The following is a 14,894-nucleotide window of genomic DNA, read 5'->3' on the forward strand; positions in this document are numbered from 1 at the left end:
ACTAAAGAGTATAAAGATACTTTTTGTTATTATTTTTTTAATGTACACATGTATGTTCACAAGCATTTACATTTTAGGGGTATTATTTAATGCGAACGGTGTTGCTAACATCATAAAAGCTGAAGAACAAATTACATCTGTACATTTTTATACTTTACATTTATACTACAAACAGAAACAATTCTCCAAATACAGCAGCGTTACACCTACAAGCACTTGTTTTAGTATTAATTCATCCCAATTGTAACCTGTATAATTATAAATGTTTCATTGCACTGCAAGTTCCGTCTCAGCACCAACTGGTAATACCCCATTTCATAAACAAGCAACTGCATTACTGTTCACAGAAACACTTTACGAATTCTGAAATAGAAGAAAGCATATAAAGTGCCGGGATAGATGTATGTAAGAATCAGGCAAAATTGAAAACTAATGAATCATGCAAAGAAAAAAAATCACACAAACTTGACAAGTAAGCACATTGTTTATAGTCTCTTGAGAGCGAAATGACAATTTGTTCGTCTTAGAAGTGTCAGAGAATTCATGAAAGCAATTTCAAATGTACAAGAGAATGATGGAGGAAAGTGAGTTATCTCCCTTTGATGATGAAATTACAATACATTTCACTTAATTTATATCTCGAACTACAGTAACTGACACTTAAATAAGAATTAAATGCCATTTCTGTATTTAAGATAATATTTTTAAATACATATCATGGAGAGACTTAATTGTTTGTGTGTGTTTTTTTCACCACGATTCATCCACTGTCAGAGAATAGCACTATAATGTGCATGATCAATTTGTATTCATCATCACAATATCAGTGCTCCTGTGTTCAGTTGTGTCCGTTTGAAATCTGACAAACATACTCCTCGCAGCGGCAGCCGTTCGTTTCCTCTCATACTAACCGCTGCAGAGAGGCCTTTCGGATGTTATTCAAATCATAAGTCGTTTGACTATTGGAATAATTCACTTATCTCGACCTTGGCAAGATCCTTGGATTTTCTGAGAGGGCTGGCTGTAGCGTCTATAGTGGACGCTGTTTGGCACTTGTATGACAAATTTCATTGCTACAAATCTAAATGCATTTTTATGCACTATATCAGACATTCTTCTGAAATACCGACAAAAAATAAAATAAAAACACATTTGATAGTTCGGATACTATATATAATGGCGGATTTCGATGTGAGCGTAAACCAAAATTTCGGAAACAAAGACCCAGGAGCTTAAAACATCGTGAGGATGTTTCTCATTAAATGTATAATAATTATACACTTTCATGTACAGTTTTGTAGATGTAGTCCCATATTGGAATCTGACGGATCCATGCAAGTATTTCAGGGCTGAGCAATTTTTTAAGACTGCAACGAAATTGGATGGTATCACCCCGTCGTCTTCCTCTATAAACTCTCATTTATTCACGCTACCTTTGAGTAAAACTTATGGGATCTTTTTCTAGTTTTAACACATTGTTTCTAAGCACAGTGTCCTATCATACAACTTTGTATTGGAAATATAAAAATCCAAAAGAGGTAGAGTTTCTGAACTTTAATCTTGTTGAACACATTCTAAAATTTCCTATTTGCGAATTTCAAAGCTTAAATAATATCTGAATTGTTCTCAACAGAAATGCAAGCTGTTGTGTTATAATGACACAAAAATGCGGTTTCTTTACAGTTTTCAAAGGTTTTTGCATCTGCTGCCTTTCACCACAAAATCCGTTTTTTTTTTTCTAATTTAGATATGAAGTGAAAAAGCCATAAAATAAGTATGAGTATAAAATGGGTATATTTTATACCGTTGTGTTGAATATTTCAAATCTTTATTTTTTTTTAATTAGATACTAGATATTTATAGTATAAGGGAGATAATCAAAGCTCTACATGCTAACAAATACAATAAGGGTTTTAAGTATCTCTTTAAACTGAAAGCCGAATGCATGTACATGAATTTGCGTTTTACAAAGTAGCCATTATGGACGATGGCAATTGAAAAAAAATGGGGATTAATTGCGTCCATTTTTTCCCGTAGTTGAATTGCGCAAAAAATACTACAAATTGCACCAGTTTACATGTAAAATAATTATTTTCAAAGGTAGTGATACCAAATATATATTTCACTAAAAGAAAAAAAATCATGAGAAACCATGAAAGCACATATCTAAAAGTTCCTAAAGGACAGCCTTACAAAACTTTTTACAGAATGAATAAATGGTCATTACATTCTACATAGACGATTAGTTCTGATTGATCGTTTTTCGTATATGCGGTTTCAGTATGAGACTTTTAGTCATTTATTGTGATATAAATGTTGTCTAACTAGTCTTAATTATTTTATTCTAGCCTTACATTGCGGATGTAGGTGTTATAAATGGACATGTATCTATACTACTAAAGTAAGAGACCGGTTTCTTAGAGCCGCAACTCCTCTGAAACCATACAAGGTCGAATATATTTGTGATATGAGGTATAAATGTAATGCTGTGTACTTCCTAAATTTGTCTACTAAAATCGCGAATTTTTGGGAAAATATCCCAATTCAGAGACCGTCATTGGTCCGTGTGTTATAATAAGCTTTCGCGCACGCTCAATCGACGTACTGTCCGGGTCATGTGTACATGCGCTGTGTAACACCAGTATTGTACGTTCATTATTTTGCTTAATTAAACGACATCCACAATTTTTCCGAGGTTTGAAACTGTCCAGGTATGGAAAGGTGTAGAACATGTCGAAATAAACATTCCCCTTTCTATGTGCATCTGTGCCCAAAATACATGCCCTCCCCCATTTCTATGCGTAAATTGGCATGACTGGAAACCCCCTAACCATTTTTTAGTAAAATATTGAATTATTTAAAATTTTAGAATTTATTATGCATCTTTTAACTGAGTAGAGCAGAAGACGGAACATTTAAGGGTGTTCATTTCCCTTCCTCCCCTCCCCCCAAAAAACAACAAAAAAAACCAAAACCATAACAAAAAACGACTGGATCATCAATCACAACAAAGAAGAAATGACATTTTCACACATTTAGAATGTCTTAAAAATGTCGTGCAATTCTGAGAAGGTTCTAGTATACATGTAGTTGTCTTTCTTTTATTACATTGTATGATAAAAAGTTCTGTTCGAGAAAAATGCACAGTTCGGATAAAATAAGTTTGAATGAAGCCTTAACTTTTTATTATGCATAAAAATTCAGTTTAAAGTTCGTCTGTCTGTCCGTTCGTTCCTAACTTTTTCATTTGATAAACAAAACGTTGTACAGTTGTTCAGCACAAAAATAGTCATGCAAGTTCGATTTTGAGCTAGATAAAAAAAAACAATTTTGCCTAACAGAATAACTGGACAAAATGCAAGAAAATCCCCTTTCGACTTTTCTCGTCAATTCAACCATTACAAAAATCACAAGCGGACAAGTCCCAATTTGTGGGTAGATAACATATTTGTATAAGGGTGGTAACGCAGTGAATGTGCGTCTGAAGAAACTCACACGATACATTGAAAATAACCGATATCAAGTAACAGGGCTTTAATGCTGCCTCTCCTGCGTCTTGATGTTGTATGAGGGTCTTCAAAAACAATTCTCAGTCAAAAGAAAACCAAGTCCCCCTGAAAGTTTAATGTTCAACTCCTCTTAAACCACTAAACCAACTTGAACACAACTGTATACCATTGATGTATGGTAGATGATCGTAGGTCCTTTACAACGATTTCTCATTTTCTTTTGATTTGTCAAATTGGTACGGGTGTCCACACTTTGCTCAATCGACCGCGATTTCGCGGGGATCCTCTAGTATTGTGTATGTACGCATGCTCATCGACTACCTATAGTGGTCTATAATACCTTTATAATCCACACGCCCGTTTGCATCTTCGTCAGCTTCGGCAAACAACTCATTGAGGTACTTAATATCTGCGTTATCCCATGTTGCCCCCTTCGGTTTTAAAACAGCTTTGAGTTCTTCCTTGTCAATATAGCCGCTATTGTCTTTATCAAATTTTTTGAAAGCTTGCATAAACAACTTTTCTTCATATGCTTGCTTCTTAAGCTGAGCACACATTGCCTTTCTGTATTCTTCCCAAGTAACCTTGCCATCACCTTTAAAAATGCGTGAGTAGGAGACAATTAAATATGCGAAAAATTGATAAATGTTCATTATTTTTCAGATTATAGTCGGGTATCGTCAAGAATGAGAACACTAGTGTAAATGCTTATGTGTACGTGTAAGTGCATGGCTATTTGAATTCATTTCCATTTGTCATTAAAGATAAATAACTTTTCATAATGTGCCGTTAATAGATGGTTGCTACATGGGCATAGAATACTTCATTCACGTTGTTCAGATCCTTGTGGCTTATGACTTCGTTCCCTTATACCCATCACAAATAATTATGTACCATCAAGATCTAGTGACTTGATAATATCCTCTGTCTCCGCCTCGGTTGGATGGACTTTCAGGAGGTGTATACCTTTGACGATCTCAGACCGAGACAGACGCTCATCGTTGTTGACGTCCAAAACGTTGAAAGTACGTCTTATTTCTACAAAAAAATATATTAAAAACAAAAAACATATTATTCAAATAGTCTTTTGTGAAATGAGAGATAATTCAGGTGGCAGTAGATAGACAAAAGACGTTCCAAGTCTTTATTGAAATATAGACACGACATTTTTTAAAACAAATCCCTGATCGAGGATTTATTGATTGTTTGATTGTTGAACTTGATGAACTTGAAATGGGCGATAAAATGATGATGAAATGGTGATGAAATGAAAATGCAATTTATTCTCCTGGAGCGGAGCCACATTGTTTCTAATCTAATAGAATACCACAGAAGGGTTCTTTAACGTGCGAAGAACGTGGCATCTTTCCTAACACGCTTGACCGCTATGGTTTGCGGTCAAGTTTTAATCCAAACCGGAGATGCATGTTTATGGGAATTAATATCAAACCAGGGATGAATGTTGAAGTGGACAAATCCCGAACCGATCATAATTCGAGGGGTGTTTTTTCCCATGGCTTTGATCTGACGATGTTTAAGGTACTAGACATATGACAACTTTTAGGTACATGTAATCTTCTCCGATGAGTTTCAACACCACGTACTATAATATAAAACTACTTTTAATACATGTACTTCTTAAAACATGCAAGTGTTAGATTTAGAAAAGAGAATATCGAATATAATAATGAGTGCATGAGATCTTGAGTCAATTTCCAATTCCAGCAACACAGAGGGACGAAGTGGGAGATTCGTGTCTAGAACGGTTCAAGATATACCAATCGATCCGGTGGACCAAAATTAACGAAATGCCAAACATATTAACCTTGTTCTAACGTGTAAAATATCTTTTTGTCTGGTCACCAATGTATGTATGCGCATGCGTGATTTAAGGTGATTACATTAATACAAGGCAAGCTGAAGCCTGCCTTGTGGTGTGAAGGTTTCCTTGTCGACCATTGAAGACTCATGGGTTGCCTTGAGCTGACATTTTCATCCCGGTGAAGTTGTCGTCTCTTTGATGAATGTATGCATTCTCGTTATAATGTATAAACGCATTTTGTAGTTACATGTAATGTGTTAAGCTTTGTTTTCTCATTCTACCGTCTATGTATAATAAGTCACCATTAACATCATATCACATGTACGAAGCAACCATTTGATTTTTATGGGGGAGCGCGGGAGGGGGGGGAGTCAAATTTGAAATGAAAGGCAGGACGATGATGTATAGTTACAAAAATACGAGATGAAAGAGTAATCAAGGGAACCAAGGTTATAGCGGTAATCAAAAGAATGTAATCCAGGGACAAAGACCAGACATGGAAAACAGACACACACAACAAAGAACATAAAGTTACTAAAATCATACAAACAAAGTAACAAAAGTAAATTAAACAATTGAATAAAATAAAAAGGCAAGATGCAAGTGGTAGAAAAAACAAATTCCGGATCTTGTTTGAAAAAGAAATAGAAGATCCAGGAAATATGAAAAAGTCAGGTAAGAAATTATAATGAAAAAAAATCCAGGATACAAAATCTGACGTCACCTAGAAATTAAATGATTCTTCCCTAAGCCTGTACTTTATTTGAAAAAAAAAAACAACTCTTTATCGCTTTTGTTAATTAAATTATTATTATTATTATTATTAAGTTTTTAAATTATTTTTTGTACAAGTACATTGATACGTTATAATTAACACTATGCGTGAAGTGTACATGTACATGTAAGTCGATGTGTTGTATAATACATGAATGGGTGGAGAATCCAAAGATTCCGGGCCTAGCTCCAAGAAACTAAAACATACATAAGGTTGCACTGCACAGATACAATTCAGGTGCTCTGTTGACCCGGTATAATTTAGTAAGGCTTTAAAATAAAAGTTGAAACTTCGTTGAGATTTCTTATGGTAAGTATAGTTTTAGTACATAAATGGAGATAAAGAAAAGATTCAGGTCCTCACTAGATTGAGTTCCCGCCTCTTAACCAAATGGCTTTTTCTCACAATGCCCAATTTCGCAATTTTTTTTGCTTTTGCTTTCTTACAATATATTACTTTATTACTATAACTACATACTCCCGTGCAGGTCCGGGTGTTACAGGAATAGGCCTGCAGCAGCGCTAAGCTTGTCCTAAAAGGCGACTAAATAGTGCTCAGAACCCTCAGATCTGACAACAGAGCAACTGGGATGTGTGCCCCAGGTGGTGGAATGGGGGACCCCTGGCGTGTTACATGCTGGAGTTGTCAGGCTATAATACGGAAAACCTGACCCCAAACCATAGTGGTGCATCGTGTTGAGAAAGATGCCACGTTCCTCACACGTTAAAGAACCCTACTGTGGTATTCTTCCGGAGTAGGAACCATAAGGCTCCACCACAGGAGGCTAAATTGTCCGACCCTACCCATCTCTCCCTATTTACAGTGGCAATCAAAATTTGTCGACTCCGTTGTCCTTGTGTCCCATCCCTTTTTCATTTCATGTTCATTTTATCATCAATTTCATGTTCATCGTCTGAATATAGCTGAAACATTGCTGCCCGGACGTTAAACCCCAACAAACAAACAAACAAACATATTTTTATGACAAAATATAAAATCCGCAGTGTCCTAATCTGATAATATTTCCATGGTAACTACAATCAGTCTTTTGGTGTTCTTATGTCATAAACAGTTACATAATCTCTTTAACTGAAGTATATTTTATCATATTTGTGTGGCATCGTACCGGAAGGGGGCACTGACTGGCCTAACGGAGCCTCTGCAGTGATTACATATGTAATCAACCAGAAGTTTCGAACATAAAAGTGTTGGGACATCCTTTCAGACAAACCTATTGTCATTTCATAGAGATCGAAGTCTTCATATAACGGTAATCTATACCTTAAAATCAATGAGGGTCTGTATGATATATGTCTGATTGGTAATGATCTGCTTTGCAAATATGGAAATTTAAAATACATTGAATGTGACAAATGGACCGCTAGACAAATCGTCAAAATGCTACTTAGACCTGTTAAGACACCCAGTTTATATAAGTGATATTTCTATCCATACGGCACTCTGGCTAATTCCCTTGCCCTGTTATATGTTTCATATGCTTCATTTACCTGCAAGCTCCTCCGTGCTAATTCCCTCTTCAGCCATGTTCACGATTGGTCAAATTTGACAGGGGAACAAACTTAAATCTTTTGTATTTAAGTTCCTAAAACAACAAGATAAAATGTTTATCTACTAATCTAAGTAACAATGAAGCACATGTATATAAACATTTAAACAAACCGCTGCATGAAACAAAACGTAGAGCAGGCTGTGCTAAAAAAATGTAAAACTATCCGAAGAGTTCTAAAATTGTTTTTTGAAACCTTAAGAACTGTCCTAGAGCCGGCTCTTCTGACAGTTTGGCGAAGAGGTTAGTACATTTTTCATCTGCACATCAAATGTAAAATACACACCGATTCGGCGGTACATTTACACAAACGATATTCACTGCTTGAAAACCCTTGGACTACTCTGTCTCAAAATTTCTGGCTCTCTCCCTGTCAATAAGATGCTTTTTTAATTAGTCTAAGTAATTATTTTAACCAGACTTTTACTGTAGGTCTCGACAGGGCAGAATTGACAAAAAAAAAGAAAAAGAAAACAGAAACAAAAAGCAAAACAAAAAAACAAAAAACAAAAATCAAAACAAACAATCAATAATCCAGTGTATGGAAATTTAACAACAATGCCATAAATTCTCAAATGAACACTTTCTTTTCCAGCATGCTGAACTTATTGAATTTGGTCGATGTTAATATATCAGTTCCTTATGGAGGTTTCGCATATTTGTTACTTAAACGCAAAACTGACAAAGATTGAACTGGTATCTAATATTTACCGGAACCAGTTTAGCTCGAGAGGGTAACGGACAAAAAACTGTCACCATAGAACAGAATCAATTAGAATTTGGAATTTAATATGAAGTATTATAATAGACTTTGTAATAAAACAGTATGCTTACTTATGAAATGCGGCAAGATTGATTTGGTTTGTGAACCCCCGATCCCCATTAAATCTAACAATTAGAATGTAAATACGTGCATCGTGCTTACCTCCTTGAAAATGGTATAAAATACTACCTTCCAGTTACTAAAACAAAGTTAAAGGTACCACGAGGTTTTCTCACTATATACGGCTTATATCCAAAAATAAATTTAAATGTTTTAATTACAATTGTATAACAAAAGTTAAATCCTTAATCGTACACTTGAAATATTAGCAGACATTTTAATCCTGTGATCTCCTAAGACCCTGGCTACACTGAAGGTAATGCAATGAAGGCAAAAAGTTACAATGCAAAACAGGAAAAGTAAAACATATAAAAAATGGGGTTCGTACCAAATCAAGGAAAGGGGGGGGTGTGTGTTTCGAAGCAACAAAAAATCCTAACAAAAGGAGAATTCAGCACTCGCACAAGATGTTTGGTTACAGTGCAAATTGCAAAGCAAACGCATCTTTTTTCGTGTTCAGCAAAGCAATTAAACAAAATCATTGGAACTACTAAGTTAATCAATTGCAATGTGTCCTTCTTATAAATTAAATATTCCAGTTACTTTGAATACTCTTTTGATATTTTAGTTAGATTTTAAGACTTTCGCGACATTGTTTTACTTTTCGAATAATATTGGAAACTTTTTTGTCATTTTCTTTCAGCGACATACATGTATCATTTCAGGAGGATGGAATTGTACATTCTTTCGTTTATGACCCCATACAGCCGTATGTTATCATTGCGGCTTTTCTGTAGCTTGAGCTGTGATCGCTGTAATGTTTTTTTCCATTTGTCAATTTCGAAATAAATTGGGTTTTTAGAATATCTGTCCTATTTCAGTTGTTCTTCTTCAGAGAGATAACTTTGATAAGGACAATCTTATTATGAGTGCATACAACAATGCCTGCTTTAAACAATAAACGATACAATCGTCTCAAATGTTCTCTTCAGACAAGGGATTCATACTACAGAAACACTCACCAAACAAATAATGCTTTTTCAGACTACGTATGCTATACTTTCACATAACGATAATTATTTCAGCATCAGATCTGCACTTTTTAGAAATTATACATTTATATCTCACTAAAATCAATAGTCAAACGTAATCAAGGACGACAACTCTAACAAAGTGCCAATTTCATGTACAATCTAAATAATTTTTATCTCAAATACGCAACAACCAAATGAAACACTAAGACTGTTTCTGAACAAGAAATAAAACTGAACTAAAGACAAACAAAAAAACATAAACAGTGTTGCGCCTGTTTTTCAATATTGAGCATTTATCTTAAACGTCGAAATTGTTTTAGCCCGGGTGCTTATGAAAACAGACGGACAGACGAAACTTACCTTTCGCCACAAACGAGCCTTCTTTCTCCGATGTTAATTATGTAGCACAAATTGTTCTATTCCATTTTAGCAAAGTCTGAGCCCAAAATGTTGGTTGATTGAAATTTTGTTTTAGGTTTTGTAAAAAATAATTTAGTAGTTTTTGCGCAGACTCTTACCCTGAAGCTACGAAAACTTGCTGAAGTAGATGCTTACATTGTTGCACAATTAAAATGTATATTATGCGGAATACTAATTAATTTATTTAAGAAAAATTCTTTTGTAAGAATCGGGCGAAATGGGGGATGTACCGATCCGACAATCGGATTACATTCAAGGTTTTTGACAGAATAACCTACACTTGAAATATCTATTTTCAATGCTTGTCAACGAAATTGTAACTGAATTTATCAAAATTATATGAAAAATATTTCCCTTTTCCTTAATTCTGATGATTGAAATAGTTATATTAAACTTTCAAAATGGTGGGTTTCTTCATTTTTATTCCATGTTTCACCTGTTGCCCAGCTTTTACAGTGACTGACAATTCTCATAAATTGATAAATCCTTGAGCGCATTGATTGATTCAGAAGATTAATTTTTCAAGTGAATATTCTACACGATCTAAGCATTTTTTCTTCATAATAAACACTCCTTACCTTACTTCGGGCTACGAGGTATTTTAATGGTACTCTGTAGGTGCCCTTTACAATTCTGTATTCCTGTAAATCTACAACGTATATCTCGCAGGGATTGTAATCTCAAAGTCTCATCTTGAAATCAATTGACATATAGCACAAATCGTTTCCTTCAATTTTAGAAACTTGCAATCAATAAAAATTTTTTTAAAAATTAATGAGACAATTCTTTATGAGATTGAATACATAACATTTCAATAGGTATTTATTGAGTACATCTAATACACAAGAAGACCCAATACATACATTTGTAAAACACTGAAATTGGAGGTGTATTTAAAAGAAAGGTTAATATTTATTTAATGGCTTATAATCACGTACAATTGTCGTACGATTTAAAATTGAGGTTAAGCTTAATATAATATACATAATGAGAGTATTTTACTTACTGTGGAAATATTTAAAACTGACACTATGCGGACGCCCGATTTTGATACATTTAAAACGATTGTCAATTTATTGGATGAAGTATCTGAGATATTTTACCCGTTTTTTTTTTTTGTTTTTTTTTGTTTTTTTTTTGGCCTCGGTGAAATCGTAGAGCATGCTCATCGGGAGTGCGAGAGGTGGTTTCGATTTGCGTCAGTGTGCCATGAAAAACTATAAATAATCTTAAAACATGACCATTCTTTGCGCATTCTTTCCGTAATACAGTGTTCACAATCATACAATACAGACAGTGGCTGTTTAAATTATTCATGTTTCAAAGCATTTAATGGAATTTAAAGAAATAATTCCGAATTAAGAAATTGGAAAGACTGAATAATTAGAAAGATGGCTGAGAATAATGTATTCCTAATTTGTTTGTTGCCAGCATTTTGGAATACTATGATGCAGTTCTAATCCAACAAGCATTCTGACAGTATTGCTGATGCAATACAATGTCCCCTTTCGGCCTTTGAACTCATTGCCTTTATGAGAGTTTTTTTTTATATGTGAACTAACAATGGATGGTGTTGCTGCTAGAATGACAGCAGCAATTTGCATCAAAATGATGAAACATAAAATTTTATGTAATTTTCTATGTCAAAGGGCCATAAGTTACATATAAACCATTTTGCCGCAATAATATTTAAATTTAACTTGTCATGATAAGACTAGCTAACAAATATGAAATAAATTGGATGAGGCATTACAAAGAAAAGTCTGGAAAACATAAATGATTTAAAGTCAAAATATGTGAGTACGACTGACTGCCTAAGTTTTTTGACGGTCTTTGGTCTAACATTGATATACAGTAAATAAAAAAATCTAAATCAATTAATTCTCATTACTGAAATATCACAATAAGTGAGAGCAATTAATTAATCATTATTTGTTTTTTTTATGTAGTTGTGCAGTTATTTAAATTTTGAATGGAAATTTTATTACGTTTGTCCAGGGTGTAACGGTCCTTGGTGTAACAAGAAAAAATGTTACTCAAAGGACTAATTACATTAGACGAAACACTTTTTATAAATTATTATATATTTAAATATGGGAAATAAAATGTAAAATAAAAACAAACAAGAAAAAAAAAATAGTTAACACTGAACAAATTAAAAAATCAAAGCTGATACTGTAATTGTATATTATTTTAGTTTGTGTTACATGTTAGACAATTTTTGTTTGAACAGAAGACAATTATTTTGTTTGTCTACGGACATTTATGCAGTAGTAATCAATTTTTGTTATCACTAAGTTTATATTTTTCAAAGTAATTATATTTTTATCAATTTACACATTTATTATTTAAGAATCAGATATTCCTAACACTATCGCAGGGGATCTGCAAAATGAACCACCAAACCTCTTTCAAAACTTTTAACTTCTATATTCAAAACTGTCAAAGAGGGTCTGCAGTCCTACCACAACACTTGTTACTCACGTAGTGGTATTCATTCAATGTGGATCCTGAAAAATTTGAAAGATCTTTTGGAGACAATCAGTTCAAGACTATTATGTGAATATAATAGCATTAAGACCTATGATTTTTCAACACTGTATACTTCTATTCCCCATACTCAGTTAAAATCCCGACTTAAAAACATTATACATCGTTGTTTTTTTCCAAAAAAGATGGTACACCTAGATACAAATATATAGTTCTTGGTAGTATTCCTCATACTTTGTAAGAAATAATTCCAAATCATCTTCCAAATATACAGAAGAAGATGATTACAAATTGATGGAATTTTTAATCGACAACATATTTGTCCAGTGTGGTGAACGTGTTTTTTCAACAAACGGGAACAATCTTAATTTCGGGGATTTGATACGTCGCATCTACCCAAACGAACTTGAGATAAAGGATACTACAGACACTGTGAAGTCAGCCTCATATCTTGACCTACACTTAGAAATCGATGGTAATGGGAAACTATTGACCAAACTTTACGACAAGCGTGATGACTTTTCATTCAGAATTGTCAAATTTCCTTTCATTTGTGGCAACATCCCTTCAGCACCTGCGTATGAAGTGTTCATATCACAACTCATACGTTATGCCAGAGCTTGCCGAAACTACGCAGACTTTTTGTATCGCGCTAGAACTCTAACAAATAGGCTTCTGGAACTGGGTTATGTTGCTACAAGATTGAAGTCATCACTACAGAAGTTTAATGGTCGTCATCATTAACTCGTAAATAGTAACAGTGAACCCATTCTGCATCATGAAAACTAATTTGTTCAACCGGTCATTGTTTTCCATTCCTCAACCGCGGGCTTGACTTTTTATGAGCAATTCGGCGGGTGTTTCTAGAAAAGCAGAGAACACTTGCCCTAGCGGTTCACCTGGTCCATGCTAATAGTTTTTAGTGGATTTCGAGTTGCTCATTTACTTTTGTGTACATTTTATGTATTATTTTAGTTACTTTATTTTCTTTGTTGTGTTTGTCTGTTTTCCATGTCTGGTCTTTGTCCCTAGATAACATACTTTTGATTTCCGCTGGAATCTTGGTTCTTTTGATTACTCTTAGAAATATTCAATTAGTTTAATACATTTGAAATAAATGATGATTACAAAGTTGTAATTCGATGAGATGGCACATGCCTGTGAACCTGGTGAAGATTATGATGAAATTAAAAAAAATATATAGTTTACTTTCTCCTTTATATAAGTATAGTACACAGAACCAGGATTTAAATTTATTTTTCTTCATGCATAAGACTAAATGTACAAAGATAGCTGGGGTATGTTTGACAAAACATTTGGGAAAACATCAACAAGACAATAACAATCAAAGGATATAGATAAAAAAATAACTGATACCATCATTTCATTACTATTTCTTCAGATCAGAACAGAACGTTAGTAATAATTCATCTTTCCGTAACTTTTCGAAAACTAAAACTAATCAGATGGAATTAAATATTGCAAAATATCTTGGGTTATGTCCCATTTGTAATTTAATGCAATTTTCTATGGTGAAATCAAGGAACTATATTCTGTTATCATAGTGCATAGTACAAGACAATACAACAAATTCAGTTAAAAGGAAATTACATTTTTAGTTGCACCTACTCATGCAGTACAAAATACTAGTCGGGAAGTGTCTCTGATGTAATTTATCCTGGTAATCAGTGTCACAGAGTCTCGAGGATGTTTGGACATAAACTATTCACAGGAACCTATAAAACTTAAAGGGACGACAATATTTTGTCACGAGAGATGAATCAAGGTAAAGCAACCTTTAAAATATTCAAAATAAAGAGTAATCGTTTTAAAGTCTATTGAAAAAAAAACAACAAAAAAGGTTTTAAATAAATGTGTATTATTCCAAAACATGTGTCAAATTATATCTTCATAATTTTATTTGTAATGCACCTACTATACTTCTTCATTTGTGAACCCAAGGACTCAATATTGTCTCATAAAATTGTACGCACATTTTTCATCTAACAAATAAAAGTGCACTTTTTTGCAGACTGATGAAACAGTTATATATGTATCAAATAGATTATTTTTCAATAAAATATAGTTGATTATGTTTTATCAAACCCTTTTATGTAGACCATTATTATAACTATTCATGTCTGCAGCATTGCTGAAGATATAAATACTCTCCTTTGAAGCATTTCATTGGTTTGCAGGGTGTTGTTTTACAGTATGGTTAATCATACTGTTTCTCTTTTTTCATGTGATCGTTTAATGCGATCAAAGGGACTTGAAATTTTCATGCATTCTACATTTGATTGTACTTTCTATATGCGACTTTTTTTAAAAATTATTTGTCTAATGGCTTTTTTATGTGGTAATTTTTTTATTCAGGATATATGGTTGATCATATAAATCAGCTTTTTTTAGTGGCTTTGTGAAAAGTTTCCAATTCACATGCACGTTGAACTA

The 14,894-nt window shown here is 33.6% G+C and overlaps 1 protein-coding gene across 2 annotated transcripts; it reads right to left on the bottom strand.

The window, feature by feature from the left end:
* Nucleotides 1-33: 33 nt before the first annotated feature.
* On the bottom strand, nt 34-10,713 carry LOC148597721 (neo-calmodulin-like). 2 transcript variants are annotated; one of them, XM_088561003.1, is made up of 5 exons: nt 10,529-10,713; nt 7,615-7,709; nt 4,404-4,547; nt 3,850-4,104; nt 34-363 (listed from the first exon to the last, which is right to left on the bottom strand). In XM_088561003.1, the coding sequence occupies exons 2-5, from the start codon at nt 7,649-7,651 to the stop codon at nt 335-337; spliced, it is 465 nt and encodes a 154-aa protein (XP_088417129.1). In that variant the 5' UTR covers nt 7,652-7,709; nt 10,529-10,713; the 3' UTR covers nt 34-334. The 2 variants fall into 2 exon arrangements, with proteins under 2 accessions (XP_088417129.1, XP_088417130.1); XM_088561004.1 differs by lacking the exon at nt 10,529-10,713 and adding an exon at nt 8,599-8,641.
* Nucleotides 10,714-14,894: the final 4,181 nt, after the last annotated feature.

This window comes from Perna viridis, chromosome 14 (genome assembly GCF_037379345.1).
Source record: "Perna viridis isolate PV_CMFRI_1.1 ecotype Kerala chromosome 14, ASM3737934v1, whole genome shotgun sequence".
Taxonomy (NCBI): domain Eukaryota; kingdom Metazoa; phylum Mollusca; class Bivalvia; order Mytilida; family Mytilidae; genus Perna; species Perna viridis.

Excerpts from the sequence above, each read along its gene's own strand:
- LOC148597721 (XM_088561003.1), bottom strand. The coding sequence starts at position 7,651 with ATGGCTGAAGAGGGAATTAGCACGGAGGAGCTTGCAG. Across the intron at positions 4,548-7,614 it reads TAGCACGGAGGAGCTTGCAG|AAATAAGACGTACTTTCAAC; the intron begins GTAAATGAAGCA and ends ATTTTTTTGTAG. Across the intron at positions 364-3,849 it reads CGGGCGTGTGGATTATAAAG|AATTCGTAAAGTGTTTCTGT; the intron begins GTATTATAGACC and ends CTTCTATTTCAG.